A 22,055-nucleotide genomic window follows, 5' to 3' on the forward strand; every position below is an offset into this window, starting at 1 on the left:
TTGTTCTATTTTATTTCTCAGGACCTCCCCTTTTCCTTGCTTTCTTCCTCTCCCTAATCCACATCTGCTCTACTGGTCTCCCTTCCATTTTTTTTCTCCACAATATTTTTATTGGTGCATTATAATTGTAAATAATGGTGGGACTTGTTACATATTAGTACATGTATACAGTATAAAAATATAATTTGGCCAATACCACTCCCTAGCACTTCCCACCCCTTTCTTTTTCATGAGATCCCCCCCTTTTCTCTCTAGTTTCCACATAGGAGAGAAATCATACAACCATTGACATTCTGAGTCTGGCTTATTTCACTTGGAATGATGTTCTCTAGTTCCATACATTTTTCTGTAAATGACATAATTTAACATGACTGAGAAAAAAGTCCATTGTGTATATATTGCCACATTTTCTTTATTCATTTGTGTATTGATGGACACCTAGGCTGGTTCCATAACTTGGTGATTGTGATTTGCTCTGCTATAAACAGGTATGCATATATTATGCTGACTTTAATCCTTTTGAATACATGCCAAGGAGTTGTATAGGTAGATCATATGATGGTTCTATTACTAGTCTTTTGAGGAACTTCCATACTAATCTCCAAAGTGATAGTACTAATTTAGAATTCAACCCACAGTGTATATATGTTCCTTTTCCTTATATTTTCACCAGCATGTATAGATTATTTGTGTTCTTGATGGTTGCCACTCTAACTGAAGTGAGATGAAATCTCTGTGTAGTTTTGAACTGTATTTCCCGATGACAGAGAATTTTGAACAGTTTTTCATATATTTGTTGGCCGTATTTCTTCTTTTAAGTAATGTCTGTTTAGTTATTCACCCATTTATTAATTGGGTTTTGGTGTTGTGTTTTTTGAGTTCTTTATGTATTCTGAATGTTAATCATTCATCCGAAGAGTTGATGGCAAAGATTTTCTTCCAGTCTGTAGTTTCTCTCTTCCTATCTGAATATCACTATTATTTTTTTTGCTCTGCAGAAATTTTTAAATTTGATGTCCTTACATTTGTTAACTCTTGGTCTGATTTCCCTAGCTTTAGGAGGGAAATCCTATAAAAGTCGATGCTTGTACCTATGTGTTGAAATGTTGACCTTATGTCTTCTTCCAGCAGTTGCAAAGCTTATGGTCTAATTCCCAGGTCTTTGAACCACTTGGAGTGGACTTTTGTCAGGGTGTCATTCTTCTACCTAGATTCTAACCCCACAGCATAATACAATTGTTCCTGCCCCTGTTCCTTTTATATTTTCAGCTGATGCAAACTCACGAAAGCTCATGTTTTAAGGACTCTTCTCTGTTTTCCTACATCACAAAGAAAATATCAAGGTTAAAGTTTCTGAAATAATGACAATTCAGACATGAACTACTGATTTAGCTATATCAGCCTTCATGCTCTACAGAATCTGCTTATGTTTTCTTGGTAAAATCTATCTTTACTTGACCTTCCGGTTCCATGTATGGCCTGAGATCCACATATTTGGTGCTTCAGAGAATGGGTTCTTGACTGTTTTGCCAAACAGGAATCTGACCCTCCTCTTTGAGCATGCTCTGGACTGGCAGAGAACAGCATAGGTGACAGTGTCCATAGATATGAAGACTTAAAGGGCCAGTTCTCATGGTGGCACCAGTCCTCATGGTGGCACCAATGAATCATAGCAGTCCTCAAACCCAGAGCCTCCTGAGACTCTAGAGGGTGTTATTAAGTTTGAGGATTCTAGAACATGAGACTATCTCCATGCACTTGATGGAGCAACCTATGTACATAGTATGGGTAACTACTGATGGAATTGTTATTTGGGGAAATTTATTTTGAAGGCAATTAAAATGAGAAGGAACTCCCAGACCTAAATACAGACATATCTTTTGACCTAAACATTATGCCTTCAGAAATCCTAACACATGTGCATATCTGCACACAGATGTTCACTGGAGTATTGTCTGTGATAACAAGACATGTAAACAGTTCATCAATAAGAGCATGATTTAATAAATTGTAAAATGACCATGAAATGATGAATAATACAGTTACTGCGTATGTATATAGCCATGTAGTTTTGTATGTGCAAAGATATTCAAGATGTTGTTAAATGAAGTGAGCAAGTTTTATGATAATTTATGAAAAATAAAAATTAAGATCCTGTTAGCCAGCTCCTTTGCTTCCATGGAGAATGGTGGGTAAAGATGTGAGGAGCAGCACCATGTGGACTCTCTCTGAGGGTTCCTATCTATTCACAGTGTGCACTGAGGGGAAAGGGAATTGTTCATTGATAAGAATTTGGGCAAACAAGAGTGTCAATTTGGTGATATTTTTAGATGAAGTGTGCATAAAAAAGTTAACATACAGGTCTGACTGTTCTCTTTTGAAAGTCCTGCTTAGAAAGTTGGTCATGACTTGTGCATGGGAACTCAAATTTTGGAAGAGTTCCCATCATTTCCAGAGCAGATAAGAGTGACCCAATAAACCTTCACTGTTTGTGCAAACAATACCATTTATATTGAACACCTGCTTTCCTCTAGGGGTGTGGAGTTTTGGAACATCCCAGGCAGAGGCAGCCAGCTTAATCATGCCATAATAAAAACTCTAAATCTCTAATCAATGACCTTGCTTGTCAATATTTCATGCATGTTGTCACAACTTGTTGATGGGAGTGAAAGGAATTAAGTGGAACCCATGTGACTCCACTGGCAGAGGACCCTTGGAACCTTATTTCTGGTTTCCTCTGGACTTCATCCCATGTGCCTTTTCTTTTTTGATTTTTTTGGAATACTTTCATTGTAATAACATAGTTCTGAGGGTGATTATATGCTGAGTCCTGAGACGACTCCTAGTGAATCATCAGAGCTGGGAGAGATCTTGGGGACTCTGAGCAAGGAGCAGAATAATTAACTAACTAACTAACTAAATAAATAAATAAACAAATAAATTTCCCTAGAGAACTATTTCCAAGGTAGGAGTCAGCCCTTTCATTCTGAAGAACCAGCAGAGGATGCAGATACATAGATATTATTTTTCTCCTTCCCCCTTCTCCCAAGAGACCATTACTATTTCTTAATTGACATTTGGGCATTGCTCTACCATTTCTAAAGTATGCATAAATATTTATACTAATTCTCTTTCTGCAATGAATGACCACATACAAAATATTCATGTATATATTTTCCTGAGTCTCACTTCATAATCATGTACTGTGGTGTGGGATTGAAAAGCAGGGGAATTATCAATACCTGTCTCACTTTAAATCCTTCTCACTAAAGTTGCTAAATTTATCAAAATGAGGAAAATTTCAGAGGACAAGAGGATTTAGATGGGGACATCATCGATCATTTTTTCAATAAAAATCACTTAATGAGGGTCAGGCATGGTGGTGCATGCCTGTAATCCCAGCTACTAAGGAGACGGAGGTAGGAGGACTGCAACTTTGAGGCCAGCTTGGAAAATTCAGTGAGATCCTGTTTCAAAATTTCACAAAAAGGGGATGGTGCTGGGGATGTAACTCAGTCCCAATACCCAGCACTCCAAAAGCAAACAAACAAAACAAAAAAGCCCATTTAGTGTGGATATGTGCTGAGAATCTGGGATACAAGAAAATGATGATGTTGCTTCACTTAAAAGTGTTTATGGTGTAGGTGGGAGTCTTTGGTGTGCAGAAGTTGGCTCTTGCTGCTTGTGAGAGACTACTGTTAGTCTGTCAAGACTGGGGAATCTTGTGAGCCAGTTCCCATTAGCTTGGGAATCAGCCACCATAGAGTATTTTCACCACAGAAATTGGAACATGCCCCAAATTGGTGTTGTTAAACACTTACCTGCATTGCACTGGGGTTAGACAAGGTGTTAGAGGATTGTATTACAGAGAGTGCTACCAAAGGTGAGCTCTTAAAATCAGTAAAGATTTCAAGGGAGAAGACGATCAATGCCTAGCTGCAGCCATTTCCAAGGAGTAGTGGAACAAAGAGGGCATATTTGCAACACTTAGGAGAAATTTCTGTGGAGTTGGAACTCGATTCTTATTATCAGGAAAAAGCTCCACAGTGTATGTGTCCAATAAGAAGCTACATAAGATGTCAACATATGTGCACCAGAACAAAGGGGAATCTTTCTGGAGTTAAAAAGTTTTTGAGAAAAAAAAAAATGCCATGAAATTACAACAAAACAAAGCAAAACCATCCCTTGACCAGAGACCTTCTCTTTGAGGGGCAGATGAGGACCAAAGAGCTGACACCACTTCCACCCCGCCTTGGGGAATATGCCCTCTTAGTGCTGTGTGAGTGATTAACCAAGGACAAATAAAAGGAAACACTTAAGAAGAAGAGTCAACACAATGGTTAATTTCATTTTTTTCTTTTTACTTGAAAACTTTTTTAACCATCAAATTTTGGCAGTTACAAACCTGTACACTGTTTGGATTTTTTGTTTTTTTCTTTTTTTTGCCATTTTTTTTTGTTGTTTTTTTTCTTTTCTTTTCTTTCTTCTTCTTCTTCTTCTTCTTCTTCTTCTTCTTCTTCTTTTTTTTTTTTTTTTTTTTTTTAAGAAAACGAACACAAGACTGAATACTGCCAATAGCAATATGTGCAGGAATAATCCATTTCCATAAGGGCAAGATTCACTTCAAGTGTTGCTTTCCCCTTTGCATAAAGTTTGGTGTGTGATGTGTGTGCAAGTTTAGGTGAGTGTGCATGTGTGTGAAGAAATGATACACCTCATTCTGACTCTAAAATGGCATACAAATCAGCTACTTGATAACTGGGCAAAAAACACATTCATCTTCTGAAAAAGGTCAATAAAAACATTTTCTTGAAAACAAATTTAAATGAAAACAACCAAAGAAAGGTTACAGTATGATTCCAAATGATTACAAAACATCATTCATTTTTCAAATCTAAAATCCTCTTTGTGTGTGTATAGTTACCTCAAAAGTTTGCGGACCAACAGCGTGAATGACTTAGACTTATATTCGACCCTCCAAATTAAAGCATCCTGATAGGCATCAAATATAGTATCTACAAAAGCCTGGGAAATTGAAACCATTTATATACAATTTTATAAACATTTTAAACACCAAAACATACATCTTTTACAAACCAGCCTGTTTGCAACAGGTAAATGTACAAGACGATCTCTGATACAGTGCTTAAAAAAGAACTGCTTCCATTTCCAAACACATTTGTCACTCCCGAAATGCAGTAGTATGGGCTCATAAAATTGTTAAATAGTAGCAATTCAGGTATTTGCTTGCTGGAAGGGTACTACAGTACATACTAATGGGTCCAAACACACTCCAAATGACTATACGATTCTCTAGTGCATCCTAAACATTGGAAGAGACTAATTATGGCCTTTGTGTATTATTACATACTTGTAATTATTGCTTTTCATTATTACATAAAGAAAGAAATATCTTATTCTTTTCCTATCTTAGCCAGCTGGCTAAACAATTAACTGATGCCAAACCTACATGTGGCGACTTTAAACCCCAGTATTATATAACCAGAAGCTCAAAGACATTGTGGGTTTTCATCAGAATAATGTGCAGTTGAACATTGTAGGGACACGAACCAGCAAAAACACATAACCACCTTCTCACAGATCACACAAAATGATGATGGTAAAGAAATGCCTCTTCAAATCACCATTTCCCATGATTTGAACCCAAAGTGGTCAAACATAAAAGCCTAACCACTTTAACAGTATTTGTGCACTGACAGGGTAGTAAAGTGAAGAGGCCAGACAATTATCTGGATGATCCAAAATGACAATGAGACCTTTCTGAATTGCTTCACACACACCTGACCTCTGGGTCTTAACTGGCTTATGTTGATTATCTCTTTGCTCAGACCCCCTGATTTTGATGATGCAGACACAGCATTCGTGGGGGTAGTAGATGTAAAGTAAGCAACAAGGCCAGTAGGCTACATGTCCTACTTCATTTTTTTTTTTTTTTGTCCCCAGGTTGCACTAGTGATTTCCAAGGACAGTTTTTGGAAAATCCCAGAGTAAATTCCCTTTCCAGTCCTTTACACATTCTCTGATAGGTCGAACCTCAGATGTGTGGATTTGACCTAGTTATATTACTGAGTTTTTCTACCATGGCATTTAATGAATGAGTAGGATGCAGGGAAAGCTGGCATGGAACAGAACTCAGCAGCAAAATACTCGTAGAGGAAAGGAAATATATTAAACACGTACTTTATTCATCTTTTATTGCCTCATAGCTCCTGCTTATTGCATGGCAGATGCCAACCATCCAGCTACTCTCAACCTATCCAGAATGTGTGCAATATAAGTAAAGTGCCTACAACAGGTTGTGGAACATGGCTTCCAGGAGGTGGCACATGCATGTCAGAAAAAAGGAAAAGACACTAGTTGGCTTAAATATTTTTCATGTGGTTCATCATGGTGGAGGGAGTAGAAACAAACAGCAGCCAGTGCTGGTGGGAAGAAAAATAAACAAATAAAAACAATAACAAAAAAAAATGCACCTAGTAGGTAAACTGATGACTGATCTGAGTTCACCTCTGCACTTATCATCCCCATTTGAGAAACATTCATTTGGCAAAAGCAGCATTTTGATGAATTTCCAGAGAAATGTGTGAATTCTGCTTAGAATACCTTTCTGTGGTTGGTTCAAGGAAACAAGATTGTGAAACTTCCAGAGAAATATTTTCCATGAGTTTTCTTTTCTTGCATATTCCAAAGAAGGAATAATAGGAAATCAGAGGGTTCATCAGAAGCAAGAGGCTGCCATGCTCCAGGCAGTTTAGTGGTGAACAATGAAAAGAGAATATTGGTTAAATGAATAGGTTCTGGTCCTTGTTCATCTCATTAACTTCCTGTGCGAGCCTGGGCAAGTCTCTTCTCCACTCTCGGTATGTTTATATTACATGTTTATGACACTTGAACTACAAATCTTTAGGACCCTTCCAGCTCTTTAAATCAGTGGTGATCCTATCTGGTTCCACCTTGGCCTGACTGCAAACCACTGTGTAATTTATAGGGAAATCTAATTTTCCATAAAATGAAGAGATATCATGTGTTTAAAGATAACAGATCAAAATATAACGCTTGCTTCTCTGGTATATATTTAGCTGCAAAGATATTCTGCAGAGAATCAGGGCATTATACCCTTAAGAAATAGGCATTTATTATAGGTCACAGCCAAGGGTGGGCACAATTTTCTTTGGTGACTTCACAACTGCATTAGGATCTATTTATGCCTTCATTATGGTGTCAGTCAGGCATTCCCCCTGGAAGAGGTGCTGTGTAAGCAGTAGTGACTCATCTGCATTAATCTCCTTCTAATATTTCCTGGGGGCAAGAAATGAATTGTTAGTTTTACTTTGATGGTTTTTATGTCATTGCATTATTAAAAGTGTAGCAGTGATTCAATTCTAGACCATTAGTTTGTCATTTTCTCTGTGATTCTTGCAAATGTGCTTCTTACATAAGAACAATACCAAAGACTTTATTCTCCATAGCAGCCTTAGTGAAATTCATTTATTTCAAGACCACAGTGTAGATTAATGCCTCCACGAGTAGTTCTGACCAAGAGACAGGAAGAGAAAGGCTGAAAAACCTGTGAAGTATATCCACTTAGAAAGTTTGGGAATGAAAAGGAATTTTTTTTTTTTAATGAAAAATGTTCAGAAACACTGATTCCTACAAAGAAGTAAGTGAATTAAACACAATTGAAACAACTAAAAACACATCTGTGTGGACGACATGCAGACTCAGGACAGTACAATTTACACACCAATGCCAGATGTCATCAGAAACGGTGGACACACAGATTTGCTCATTAAGCAAGATAGTGCAAATATGCATTTATTTACCATGGCCACGGCATGGGTAGCCATAGCCATAATCTGATTGAAGCAAAAGAGGAAAATCACTCAACCTGTCAACTTGAACTTTTGAGTATTGGGTTAATGTGTTTCCAGTGGAATGATTCTCCTGTCATTTTTGGAAAGTCATGGCCAAAGCCCACATTGTCTGATGGGAGGAAACCCCCAGGGTGTAAAGAAACATTACACATTTTTCAAATTGAGGTTAGTTTTGGAAAATTATAAAATACTGTTTTTAAAAAGCACAGTTTTGCTTTAAGTTAATATAAATGGCAGTACCAAAATAAAGTTAACTGAATCAGAGTAAAATACAGCATTTGGTGTTCCTCTAACATCATAGAGATCAGAAAAATTGGAAGGTACACCTTGCTCGCTGGCAGGATTTTCAACATGGTCCATTTCCTAAAACCTTCATGTTAGCTTTCCTCAAGAGCAGCCTTATTGAGTGCAAGCACATATTTGTACATAGGCCCAGACACACACACTATTATAATTTATACACAATAACTAATCTACCTTCTTCTTCTTTTTAAATGTATTTATAATGACGATGCTACCAATTTAGAATAACTCTCCTTTTATCTGCATTATCAAGAATTGTGATTATCCAGGATGAAAATTTGAAAATATATTTTCTCCCCCCCCCCACCCCAAATTTGTGAATTTACTTAAATTTCTAAATATCTCTTACTCTGGAGAACAATATATAAACAGACGCCAATTTTTGCAGCAATGTTAGAATTGTAGTTTTGGCAGGCATATTTAACAGTAAACACAAAACTAGATAATCACCTTCTTCTTTCTAATGTTTGAGTATTAACCTCCCCAACCCACGAGATGAAACAACCAGCCTCATATTGCTCTTCATTGATAACTTCCTCAAAGAACATAAAACCCAACTATGTTACATTGGATGCTTAACACAAACAAACAAAATAACTCAGGATACTAATCATGTTACTCAAACCTAATTTTATAGCTGAAAATTGGGCAGCTTATTAAAAAAAATAGAATTGATTTCAGAGGCCTTCAGCCCATTTCTTTGTTCATTTAATATTTGTTTCTCTTTTTCTTTCACCTAAGAGACTAACTTTTCCAACAATCATCACTACTATTTTCATTTCATTGGCTCAAAATTACATGCAACAATGCCTCCCTGATTGTTGCCAGTTATTAATACTGCAAGGGCTGATGCTGTCACACTTTCCAGGGCATAATACTGCACAGAACCATACAAGATCTCCTGTTTCATTTGAGGTCATTCTTCCCCCACCCTTGCATTCTTAGCCATGAATTGAGGTGCTCCTGCAAGGGTTATCAATCCCTTCTCAGAAACAATTTCTGAGCTCTCCTTTTCACCTGATCAGAACCAAGCTTGCTTGTGACAGTACGACTCCTGAAGAAGTTACTCGTGGAAAATACCATTTGTCCACTCTCTGTGGAGACACATGCCCAGCCAATATCCTTCCACTATTCCATGACAAAAAGAGCAAAGCACCTGCAACATGTGCTCTAAACTTGGGTCTGGTGCTGGGTCTCTGCAAAGGGAATGTGGAGGCCGGCGAGGCTGAGCTCCCCCACACTCTCGTAGTCACTCATGGCTACTTCAGAATCCTCAAAGCCACAGTTGGCTGATACATCCGAGGATGAGGTGCCTCTGGAATTGTGCAAGGACAGAGACACACTGTCTGTTGGGCCTGTGGTCTCTGTGCCCTGGTTCATGCTCATGGCAAAAGTACTAAATTCACAGCTGGCAGGCGGGCCCACTAAATCCGTTTCGTTGGGAAATGGGTGAGGGGGGAGGTACTGGCTAGGATGAAACTGGGGCCTCCTCCTGCAGTCTGGGCTCAGTGTGCTGGCCAGTGAGACAGGCTGGGAGGGTGGTAGGGCCTCATATTGGTCCGGGAAGTCCTCAGGAAGTGGTGGGGGCAGCTGGTCCTGACTCAAGAACTCTTCTTCATGAGGGGGTGGATATTCATTATCAATGTCATAGCCGCCCAGGTAGTAATCACTCTCTAATTCCCGTGTGCTGCCTTGGTGTGCAGACCCTCCATCCTGGTTCTCATAGTTGGGCACTTCCTCTATGTCTGACAGGCGGGCTCCTGGCATCCAGTCAGAGGTGTCCCAGTGATAGGCTGTGAGAGAAACACCATGACAGTTAGTTTCCCCCAGAGTGGAGCTGGGGTAGGGCTGGAAAAGAAACAGAGATGGGATATGACATGCAATTCTTAATATCCAGGAGACCCTCAGAAGCCAGGATTACCTACATGCTTCTTACAAGGGTTCTCAGGGCCAACCATGCTCTGACCCAGGGAGAACAAGGCAATGACAATTGGAGAGATGGTGCCTGGATGCAGCAGAGCCTCACACTCAGGCATGGCATGAGAGGTGACAGCAAGGGTTTGCTGAGGGAGCATAGTTCTAGGACCCTTGACCCCAACCCCACTCCCTCTTCCTCTCCACATGCTATATGCATAGCCAGGCTGGCAGCATGCTTGCAGAGAGAGATGGATCCACTGTACTGTGGACCACAGAAGGCAAGGAGGTGCACAGGCAGAGGGATGAGGCTGCAGAGGAATGCTGGTGGAGCTTTCACCTCCAGAACTGAGCACACAGGACGCCTGAAACATGCAAAATTCAAAGAGAGGAACTCGGCAAAGATAGAGGGAGAGGGACAGAGATGGGGGTAAGAATGAATTCAGCAATGCAAAAAATGCATAAATAAAATGTTATGCTGGGGTTGTGGCACAGTCACCTCTGTTGTAGTTCTGTCCTTGGTCCATGACAGACACTGTTTAAATACAAAGTGAAAAGTAAATCTGACAGTTCAAGTCATGTCAAGGGAAATAAAGCAGAACATTTTAAGAGACTTGAAAAAAAAAAAAGATGATCCTAGAGAACTATGGGCTCAATTATGGTATATACATGTAAGACATATCACAATGAGACTCACTATTCTGTATAGTTAATATCAACCAATAAGAAAGGTTTTCTTCAAAAGAAAAGAACGATGGGCTATGACTAAGTTTAGTTTTTAAAAAATTTCCCCATTTAGAAGATAAAAAGGTAATTCCCATATATGTCATATCTAATTTTATTAAATTACTAATAAAAGTTACTAATTGTAACTAATTCCCATAGTATGGTGATTTCACAAATATCTCCAACTCACAGTAGGTACTCAATAAATACATGTTGAATATAAGAATGAATTTAATATTAATTTGGATTCCAATTAATTGTGTACCCGTCTTTGGAAGGGATTTTATAAGAAGAGTAACCCACATGTTTAAATATTATGAACAAGATATTTTTTCAAAAGTGTTAAATCTATTCTAATTCATAGAAAAGCACCCCAAATCTTAAAATCCCCTGAGTATTGCTTCCTCTGTTTATTAAAATCATCCCTGATATAAATTAACAAGGAAGCAAAATTTTTAAAATTATAGCTCTTTATACAAAGACATGCTAAAGAAGAAAATAAAGTAAATACCTTCATTTTCTATAGTGTCAACTACATTGTTGACAAGCTGAATGACAGTCACTATGGATGCTTGTGGCAGGAAGAAGAAGATGGGAGGGAGGGGAAGGACACCTTCAGGTTAGTAGTGTATTTTAAACACATGTTAAATTCTTTTAACAACAACAACACAAGAACAATAACAACAGGTGCAGCACACAAACACACTCTCTGCAATCTGACCCTTAGGGAATATGTCAGTAGACACTTTTATCTAGGGGGTCCTGGGATTGTTGGAAGGGAAGAGAAACAGCAGCAAGTCTTGGGGCAGTCATCCTGAAAAGCATGATTGGCAGGGATTGCAGGGTCATAAATTCACACCTCATGGCCTAGTAAAATCAATCTAGGAAGTCAGTGGCTCATCAAGCTCATGCTAATTTCTCATTAGCAACTCCCAAAGGCTCTCAGAGAAAGACCTCACGATTCCAGGGATAATTAGTTGTTGGTCAATCATGCTGCTCCCAACCCAATAACCTTTGCAGACCTGATGGCTTCACACTCATGATGTGATGGTACTGATAGCCCAGACCAACTCAAGGCCCAGCTCCTGATGCCAAGGTTTGGACAAAAGTCAGCAACTGGTCTCTCAAATAGACTAAAGAAGGAGATCTCTGTGATCTATTTGGTTGCTTTAGGGGCTGACACCCACAGTTTCTTGAGAGTTAACTTGGCATAAAAAATTTGATGAAGGTTTCTAACACCACCTGTCTGCATCAAGATCAGTCTAGAATGCTAAACATGAAAAGGCAAGTATGCGGCCTTAAGAGCCTGTGATAACAGTCCATCAGGCATTGTTACTGGTGCTGCTGCCTGGAGTTTGGAAACTGTATATTCTTGGAGTTGATGTAAAATGCAAACTAGTTACAGTTAAGTCTTCTGACTGGGGATGAGAAATGCAGGATGCACAGAGGCAAACAAAAGTCAAAAGTCTGTGCCCTTGATCTGAGAAGGGTCAGGAGAAATCTACTATCATAGGGGCTTGTTATCCCAGTTTACAGATAGACTGAGGCTTAGGTACTTCTCAGGATGGCCAGGTCCTGAGCAAGGAGGTGAAAGAGATTGGGGGTAGGGTGGTAAAAGGAGACTATTATATTTTCATGATTGCTTCTCTGATCTTGGAGCTCACCTGCTTCTGCATTCACCTTAGAGGCAAGGACTGTGCCATTTTCAGTTTGTACTTCTGTTATAAAATGCACATAAAATGACTCAGCATACAGAAAAAAACCCAGCAAGAGTTCATGGGGTGAATGATAACATAACTTAATGTATCCAATTTTTGTATTGTGGGGAAAATGACCTAAGGTATAAACCAAGGTAAGTCTACCTGTTGCTGTGGATGACTATTTGAAATTATTCTCAGCTTGTCACCATATGGTAAACATTCACTACTTTATGACAGTTTCGACTTCCTCTTGTGCCCTATAAAGAACAACCCATCTTTTGGAGTTGGTTCCTCAGCTCAGAAAACCCAGTGCAGCATTCACACCCTCTCCATACAGGTTCACAAGAGGTCATGGTGGCAGCTTTGGAGCCACCACAGCAGTCTGTGGACCCTAAGCACCTGCACACAGCATTCTGGGTCTGGGTGGTTGTGCATATTTCCAAGGAGCTGCTCCATAATTTTAAAGTAAGTCTTCAAAAGCCCAGGACCCCAAATTATTATAAGGAGGATTCAACTGAATGAAGACGTGACTGGTTCTATAGGAATGTAGTCTTATCTCTGGTCGAATTTCTCATGATGGGGAGGTTGGATGTACAGTGAAAAGTTAAGATTTTAATTTTAACGTAAAATAAAAAAAAAAAAAGAAAGAAATCAGCCTATTTGCTAAAAGGCGTCCTTAGCATGAAGTAGATCTATCTGGAACCACGTCTGGGAGGACTCCTTACTGGAGGTCCAGGGGAACACTGTCAATCCCTGATGCAGATTCCTGGGTCTGCTCTGAGCTGCAGCTCAATAGAGCCACCTTTGGCAATGACACTCAACAATGAAGTTAATCAGAAAAGCTGGTGAACACACTCAAAACCCAAGAACACATCAAGAAACAAAGTCGGTCACATCAACCTCCCCTCAACCACTGTCTTTCAGAGCAAAGGAAGCAGAACCCACCCTCCGGAACAAATCTGAAGACTCCTTACCATTGTCGTCACCAGAATCTGACTGAAAGGAGCTGAGAGATTGAACTTCAGAGTTGCTGCCTTTATTACTGCCTGCAAAGCAGGTCACTTCTCCTGGGTCATCAACCCCTTTGTCTTCACAGACAGCCAAAGAGAAAGCAAAAATGACATTGGTTACCTTGTGCATATTTTCAGTATGGCCCTCCTACCTCAACCTAGTTCACTTCTCGGGGCTCTTTCATTTGCTTGGAGAAAATAACTTAGCTGCACAATAGAAAATTGATTGTGCCATAGGGGGCCAAGGTCTGTCAATCAAGTGATTTACATTATGGATTTGAAACCTTTAACCCGTGGTAAATGAGCTTCCAAATAGCTGACAGCTGAAAGTAGCTGTTCCCTCCTCAAAGTGAAGCGACTTCATGAAGAGTGAAACGAGAATGAAGTGGCTACATTGCTCTTTGCCATTCAGACTGAATTTACATCATTTACATGAACCAAGGTGGTGTCAACACCAGGTTAAATGAGATTACTTTTAAAATAGGGGTATAAATATTTTATAGGCAGGAATGCAATTACATTTATCCTGGCTTCCGTCTCTGGGGAGCAAGTGGAGTTTTAAGTTCTGCCTTCTAGAGGGCAGCGTGGTATCATTTTTGGGAATAACAATGTTCTGCACTGACTGCAGGAGGGCAGTCAGCAGTATGGATGTGCATTAGCCACATACTTCCTCCCTCTTTACTGTACAAAGATAGCCTGGCGCCCCCCCCACACACACACACACAACACCAGGACTACTTTCTTATTTGATAGACTAAAGGAAGCAATAAAAACAGCCCATATCTTGAGGTTGTCAAGTTCAAAATGAATTGGTTGCCCAGAGATTGTCTCACTAGCTAACTCTGCCTTGCTTAACAAAGAAGGAAATGTATTCAATAAAACCCAACAATACTTTGGGGGGAAATGTGAGTTTTGGCCTGAGGTGGATTCTGGAAATAAAGCTGTCACTTCACGAAGCGGGGGTGGAAAATGATCACCAGGAAAAGCTGCAAATCATCACGCAACACAGGGTACAAAGAGACTCAGACTTGTGATTAAGGAACAGTTGTTCTTCGTGGTCACAGAAATCACTGTTTTGTCCATAAAGGGTGATGTCAGGAGCAGGCAGGGTGGCTCTGCATCTGCTGTCAGATATTGAAACCACAGCAAAATGATGAGTTGGATAAACAACTCATGTAAGTAGAGAGAGACACCAGGGAGAAATTCAACCCCCAACAGCCACACCACAAAATACGAAGATGTGCCTCAGTAAAGCACAAGGTATACACAAGCTTAGCCCTGAACCACAAGAAATAAAATGACAAATGATCCACACTGGTGAATGAAGTGCCATGCATAAAACTCCTCTGCTCCTCCATTTATTCAAAACCCCCTTTGTCATTGCAAAAAAAAAAAAAAAAGGGAAAAAATGACTTTTTGCTAGTGGACTGGCAATACTCTGGTAAAGCTTAACTCTACAGATAATTTGAGAGGGAACATATTTATGATTAAAAATCTAAAGGCAACTACTTAAAATAATAAGCATGTCTACAGAAAGACAGAATCAGCAGATGGCATGCTGGGGCAGCGCTAGAGCAGAAAGATCTCGTTCTTGGCCCCCATTTCTCATCAAGGCATCCATTCTTTCCTCTTATTTTCCTCTCCATCCTTGCTGATGAAGCTCCAAAGAGCATCAGCGGAGTGAGGAACTTGAAGTACAGACTCCTCACTTTGCTAGTTACATGATTTTAGGCAAATCATGTCACTTGCTCAAGCTAGTTTTTTTCCTCCATGAAAGGATAAGCTAGTAATCGTGCCTTCCTGGTATAACAGCATTTAACTGTGACCATCTAAGGAGATGACTCAGCACCCAGTAGTGGTGCTTTACCATAGTGTTCCCACCAAATCTCTTTGTCCTTAATCCTTGCCTTCTGGCTTCTACTTTAACAGTTCCATGTTCAGCATATCATTGTTTCTTTGTTTTTGTTACCAGGGGTTGATTGAACCCAATGGTGCTTAACCACTGAGTCGCATCCCCCTCCCCTTTTATTTATTTATTTATTTATTTTAAATTTTGATACAGGGTCTCACTAAATTGCTTAGGGCCTTGAGGCTGGCTTTGAACTTGCAATCCTTCTGCCTCAGCCTTCTGAGGTGATGGGATTACAGGCATGCACCACTGTACCCAGTTTAGTTCAGCATGTGTATTTTAATCCTGTATCTATCTCCTAGATGGTAGCTTAGTACTTCATACTGCTGACCTTACTGACCCTCTCTCTTGGTTTCTGCACAGCTGCCCTCTCCTCTTTTCTTCCTTGGTAAGCATGTGCCTCCCTTCCTGTCCCTCAACTTCTGCCCACTACCCATAGGTAGGCATTTCCAAGGTCCTTTTGGAAGCCTGGTTTGACCACCCTCTCTGCTCTTGCTCCTTGGTAAGCTCGCCCTCCTATATAGTCAACCATGTGGCGTGAAGTTGAAGTCTAAACATTCACCTCTAGTTTCATCCTTCTATTTTACTCAAGTGTTCACTCTAGAACTAGAAATACTACCTTCTTCTAACCTTCCAGAACATATTCTGTGTATCACTTATGTGGCTAGCTTGCACTATGGTCAATGGTGCTGTACTGTGAAACATGGATTGTAGAGATGCTGGCAGACCCAGATTAGAACACTACCTGCCTCCTACTGTGACCTTGGATATGTGGTGTTACCCTTTCTCAGACTCATTTTCCCCATCATAAATGAACCAGTGTGAACACTCCATATTAGGACATGCCACAGTGAATGCTCTGGTCATGTAGTTCTCCTTCCCTTCCCTTAATTTCTGTCATGGTGCCAAGGCATTACAGACTTCCAGTACAGGGGGAAAACAAAATGCGCCACTGGCACTTCCTACTCACTCTCGGTTCCAGCATCCCAGCCATTCTTCCTAATGGAGTCGCAGTCAGAGCGGCAGGGCGACACAGCTGGAAGGTTGGGGGCCACACTGCACACGACCACACCCCGCCGGGCTGTCAGGATGCGGGGAGACTCTGGGTGAAACGTGGTCATCTCCTGGTGCTCTCCACCCAGTCCGTCCACGATCTTATCTAGGTTGCTCCTGGAGTCGCTCTGGAAGCAGGGGGTGTAGGCCATGGGACGCACGGGCACCTGCGGGGGCCCCACCTCCTGGTAGACGTTGCGGCCATCCCCACTGCCACGCAGGTTCCGGAACGGGATGCCATTGCTCTTGTTGAGCAGGGCAGCCGTGGCAGGGTCCTGCACCAGCGTGATGTTGTTGCGGGAGTAGTTCTTGCGGAAGACCTTTTTGCGGAAGACGATGAAGAGGATGACCAGGGTGAAGATGACAAAGAGGACGACTGCAATGCCGATGAGCTCTTCCTTGCCCACGTAGGAGTGGCCGGCCTGGATGTTGGGTACCACCACCGGACGGAGCCCGCAGTACTGGCCCACGAAGCCCGGTGTGCAGTTGCAGAGGAAGGAGCCGAACATGTTGACACAGGAGCCGCCATTCTCACACTCCTCCCGCTCACACTCATTGATGTCCTCCTCACACCTTCAGCAACAAAACACACAGAAGCCCCTCCCCAACATCAGAACCAGTAGACACAGCCTTGTGTACCAGAGCTCAAACAAAACAAAACAAAACAAAAGGTGTGTGTGTGGAGTGGGTGGGGGGGAGGACATCATTAAAAGACAAGAAAGCACCTCAAAGGTATAGGTGAAGAATGTGACACAAAGGGTATGTGTGTGTGTGTGGGTAGTTCATTCAGGCATTTCTGTGCCCACAGCCTCCCATCCCTAAGTCATCCTCTTGTGTAAAAGTATTCCTCTCAAGTCTTTGTCCCCTACTGGGGTATAGCAGGGAAGAGGGTGCCAGGAGAGGAGCAGTACAAAAAGAACCAACAGATGCTATGGAAAGGTACTGGGCTCCAAATTCTCCCAACCAGGTGCATATAAGAATTTTAAACCACCTAGGTTTAGAAAGGATATACAGCACATCTCTCTCACATTATGTAAAATACTCCTGGGCTCCATAGTAACTGATGCTGGCATAGGACCTCATAATCAAATATATCAATGTTTCTGCACAGAAACATGGATATTTGCGCTGAATTAGAGAAATAAATACTAGAAAGAGCCTCAGCGTAGTTTTTAACAGGTTTTGCCATCAAATTAGTTTGCCATTTTAGTTCTCCAAGCTTTTGAGATTGTAGAATGAAGAATTGTGAGTCTAAATACCCATTATAGAGTTTCTGGTGAGGAAAATATTTTGGGTTCTGATCTTTTCCTTTAATGGTTACAGTCATGTTTGGTCCCTCTGGGAAGCTGGGGATTGTAGGCGTAGGTAGTGGGTGAATGGCTAACTTCCAGATTCTATGCTTATGTTAAAGGCCAATATTAGGGTAGATTACCAGGAAGAAATTACTGAAGCATTCTAATGAAAAATAACTAAATCAATTTTATTCCCTTTAAAGCAATCCATGATTGGCTTTGAGTAGAATTATCAGACACATTTAAGTCTTACATTTCTTACTTCAACACTCTGAAAACATAGACCTTCTTTCCTCCTTTTCTCTGTTTTAGCAATTATTCTAATATGTTCATTTAAAAGGCCCAATAACCTATATTTTTGGTAATCCACCTTTTAAAATGTAGCCAAACATCCCCAATTTGAACATATTGAGGCCAGGTCAGCCGGAAATTAGTTAGAATCACAAAGTATTTAAAAATAAATGCAGCTTTATTGCTTTAAATTACATCCAGCAATTCAAAGTCAGCTAAGTATTTCCTGGAAAAGTCTCAGGAGATTTGCTCTAATGAATACATAAGACTGATCTGTAATTAGAGTATCACTTGCTTGAGATTTTATATATATATATATATATATATATACACACACACACACACACACACACACACACACGAAATGATCAAAAAACATTCCCTTTCCATTTGGTACTTTAATTTCATTCATTTCTTGGAGGGAAAAAAAGGTTTGCAAAAGAAATGTAAGGTTTAGTTTCTTAGAATGATCATAAAACCTTGGCAATAGAGTCTTATTAATGGATTAGAGAAAGGAATAGTATATCTGACTCAAAATTATACTAGATATATTAGGTGGCATCAATGGCTTTCTTTACACTTTTCCCTAATTATAAAGTACATACCAGTTACAAAAATTTTTGAAAAAATAGAGAAGTATAAAGTAAAAAAAATGTAAATTACCCATTACCACACTACTCAGAGATAATCCCTACTAACCTTTTAATTACTTGAAAGCGCTCTTTATGCATCAAGACATTAACCCTCTGCCTGCCCTACCTATCAGTGGTAAACATTTTATCCTGGTGAAGTGCTTACTGGTTTGTTTTCTTAGTAATAAGCAGCAGCATGGCAAGAGACTTTTACATAATCCCACTTACGTGACTCCAGTGAGTCCAGTTTTACAACTGCAGATGAAAGTGTTTCCTATTGGGTCACAGGATCCTCCATTACGGCAGGGGTTTGGGAAGCAGGCTGTGATCTCTGATTCACAGTTTCTCCCCGTGAACTGTGAGAGACAGGTACACTGGTAGCCTGAGAAAACAGAGTGCTTCATGAGCCAGGTGTGCCACTGGTGATGCTTAGGAGGCTTTGGGACTAAACTGTAATATGTAACATGTTCTCCCAGTTCTCTGTTGAACAGTATCTTAAGCAGGGGCCAAATTCCAAAGATGATTAGCAAATTAGTTGTTTGGAATACATCTAGCCACAAAAATGCCAAGTTCCAATTTGAATTCCCTAGTGGTACACAAAAATTCACCTAATTAACCACATGCATGGATGTTGGAGAAAACTGTAAAAGGTGCACAAAGAACAGATACCTACAGCAGAGACCAAGATGGGGCACAAGGGAGTGTGTGTGTGTGTGTGTGTGTGCGTGTGCGCGCGTGCGTTTGTGTGTGCACGCATGCATGCGAGCACACGGACAGGGGATGCTTTCTCCACCATACTGCTACTAGTATATCACCAACATCAGGACAATTCCAGATGGGAGTAGTGTTGTATGGGTTCCATGCTATCTACTTTATTGAGCCCCTCTCCTATCCCTGTGCCTTTTCTCTTTAGCCAAGAACTGAAAGCACCCCCTAAAGGGAAGTTGGGGGAAGGAAAGGTAAAATGAGGATATTTGTCAAATCAGTTGAGCCTCAGACTGACATATTCAGGGGGTAATGGAAGAATTCCAGTCTTCACCTAGCTTCCCTATTTAGGTCCTGATTTTTGTACTGTTTTTTCTTTCTCTATTCATGAACCCATCATGCAGAAATAGTTAGTAATATCCCTAACACAGAGATTATTAAATATCAAATGAGGTAGCATTATGTAAAAGGAAACAGAATTATCTATTTCTCAGAGTAGGAAGGGATGAATAATTAGTAAGGGTATTCTTTTTTCCCTTCTTAAAAAGAACCCCAAAGGTCCTATGTTTTCTTTCATATGTGGAAGCTAGAGAGGAAATAGGAAAAAAGAGGAAAAGATCTCATGAAAATCAAAGGGATATCAATAGAGAAAAGGGACCAAGGGGTAGAAGATACGGGGTGAGTGCTGGGGAGTGTTATTGAGCAAATTATATTGTTATATTTTGTATTATGAAATATGTAACAAAAATGCCATCAGTATGTATAACTATAATGCATCAATAAGAAAATGGGGTACCCCAAGATTCACTTTTATCCTTCTTGTTATTGTTGTTAAAGTTATACATTTGCATAATGAAGAGTCAGATAATTTTACATGTTTTGTTTTGTGTAATGAAGCATTTAAATAACCTCAAAGTAACTTGGGCATTCCTTTTTATTTCCAATATTTCCTTCTGTGGAATTTTAAAATTTTGTGGTTATTTCAGTCATAGGGATTTTCTATTGGCTTTCCACTGTGACTTTTATTTAAAGCCTTTGGCCCCACCTCATGGAGACATCTTTTGATAGCTCTACACCCCAATATATGATAACCTTGGTTGTATCAATAATCAGTATTGATAGTACTACAACTATAAATGCTGTTTACACTAAGTCATGTAGTGAACTTTGATTGTTTTAATGTTCATGCACAACTTTTTGTTTTTATTCTTTATGTGTCAACTTGGCTAGGTTACTGGTGCCCAGTTCTTTGGTTAAACACTAGTCTAGATGTTTCTATGAAGGTATCTGTGTGTGTGCTAACATTTACAATCCATTACCTTTAAATAAAGCATGATGTAGGTGGATATTGTCCATTCAGTTTGAGCCCTTAAGAAGAAGGAATTCTGCCTCAGACTGCAACATAGAAGAATCTTTCCTGAGTTTCCAGCCCATTGGCTGCTGTGTGATTTTGGAATTCAAGACTGCAAAATCAACTCCTACATGCATTTCTAGCCTGCCAGCCTGCCTTATAAGATTTGGCCTTGCCATCCTCTAAGTAAAGCAAGGGGATTTCTTAAAGTTAATCTTTCTCTCCATATATATTTGAGTTAGAGGATTTCCTTACTTGTTGGTTAATCTTCACTTATAGGCTTATGTTGAAGAGTGGGTCACTAAGAACTAGAAATCTGGTAGGAGGTTATGAACACATGAGAGGGGCTCATAAACTGTGAAACTGATTCAGAATCTTTGGGTTGGCTGATTTCTCTAGAATTAATTCCTTTTATCACCTGCACAGGGGGAGGACAAAGGTCTGGAGTCTCATACTGGAAGGATTAGCTGGTGGAGGAGGAGGGGTGGTTGTGGTGCTTTGCATCCAATGAACATCATGCTTATTTAAACCTTTCTGTGAAGCACAGTGCCAGATAATCTCTAGTTCTAAGACCCTGCCTTTCAGTAGTTTTGCAAGGAATTTGGGCAAATGGTTGCATGGGTATGCAGAGGGGGTGGGTAGGAATCCAGATAAGTTCTACCAGCTTCTTAAACAAACTTTTTGGATAATTCTTATTTTATGCTTGCTGTGGTTTGGATATAATTTAAGTGTGTCCTCAATGGTGCTTAAAACTTGGTCCCCAGTGTGGAGATGCTAAGAGATGACAGAATCAAAAACTTAAATCATCATACTATGGTGAAATTTGCATTCCAATGTTTATAACAGCTGGTTAGGGAGCCACCCCAGGTAATCATCCACAGATGAAATGGATAAAGATAATGTGGTGCATATATATACAATGGAGTTCTACTCATCTATAAAAAAGAATGGAATTATGGTATTTCCTAGTAAATGGATGGAACTGGAGAATATCATTCTAAGTGAGATAAATCAGACTCAGAAAGTCAAGGGACAAATGCTTTCCCTCATTATGTGGAAACTAGAGAGGAAAAAGTAATTTTTAAAAAGCAGATCTCACAAAATTGGAAGAGAGATCAGTAAAGTAGAGGTAGGAGATCAAGGGAGAGGGAGGAAGGATGAGAAAGACAAGAATGGGGGAATAAAATCAACCAAATTATGTTTTATGCATGTATGAATATATCACAGTGAATTCTATTTCTATGTCAAATTATAATGCACCAAAATGAAATACA

General features: G+C 40.0%; 1 protein-coding gene across 1 annotated transcript in view; it reads right to left on the reverse strand.

Annotated features, from left to right (window-relative positions):
* Window positions 1-9,368: 9,368 nt before the first annotated feature.
* Window positions 9,369-22,055, reverse strand: part of Fat3 (FAT atypical cadherin 3) — a 610,786-nt gene continuing 598,099 nt past the window's right edge. Inside the window, exons 23-28 of the mRNA XM_076843882.2 lie at window positions 18,954-19,107; window positions 16,428-17,083; window positions 13,513-13,626; window positions 11,350-11,409; window positions 10,612-10,647; window positions 9,369-9,991 (exon numbers count right to left, since the gene is read on the reverse strand). Of these exons, the coding sequence (XP_076699997.2) occupies window positions 9,369-9,991; window positions 10,612-10,647; window positions 11,350-11,409; window positions 13,513-13,626; window positions 16,428-17,083; window positions 18,954-19,107 (1,643 nt within the window). The remainder of the gene's footprint in view (window positions 9,992-10,611; window positions 10,648-11,349; window positions 11,410-13,512; window positions 13,627-16,427; window positions 17,084-18,953; window positions 19,108-22,055) is intronic.

This window comes from Callospermophilus lateralis, chromosome 2 (genome assembly GCF_048772815.1).
Source record: "Callospermophilus lateralis isolate mCalLat2 chromosome 2, mCalLat2.hap1, whole genome shotgun sequence".
Classification (NCBI taxonomy): Eukaryota; Metazoa; Chordata; class Mammalia; order Rodentia; family Sciuridae; genus Callospermophilus; species Callospermophilus lateralis.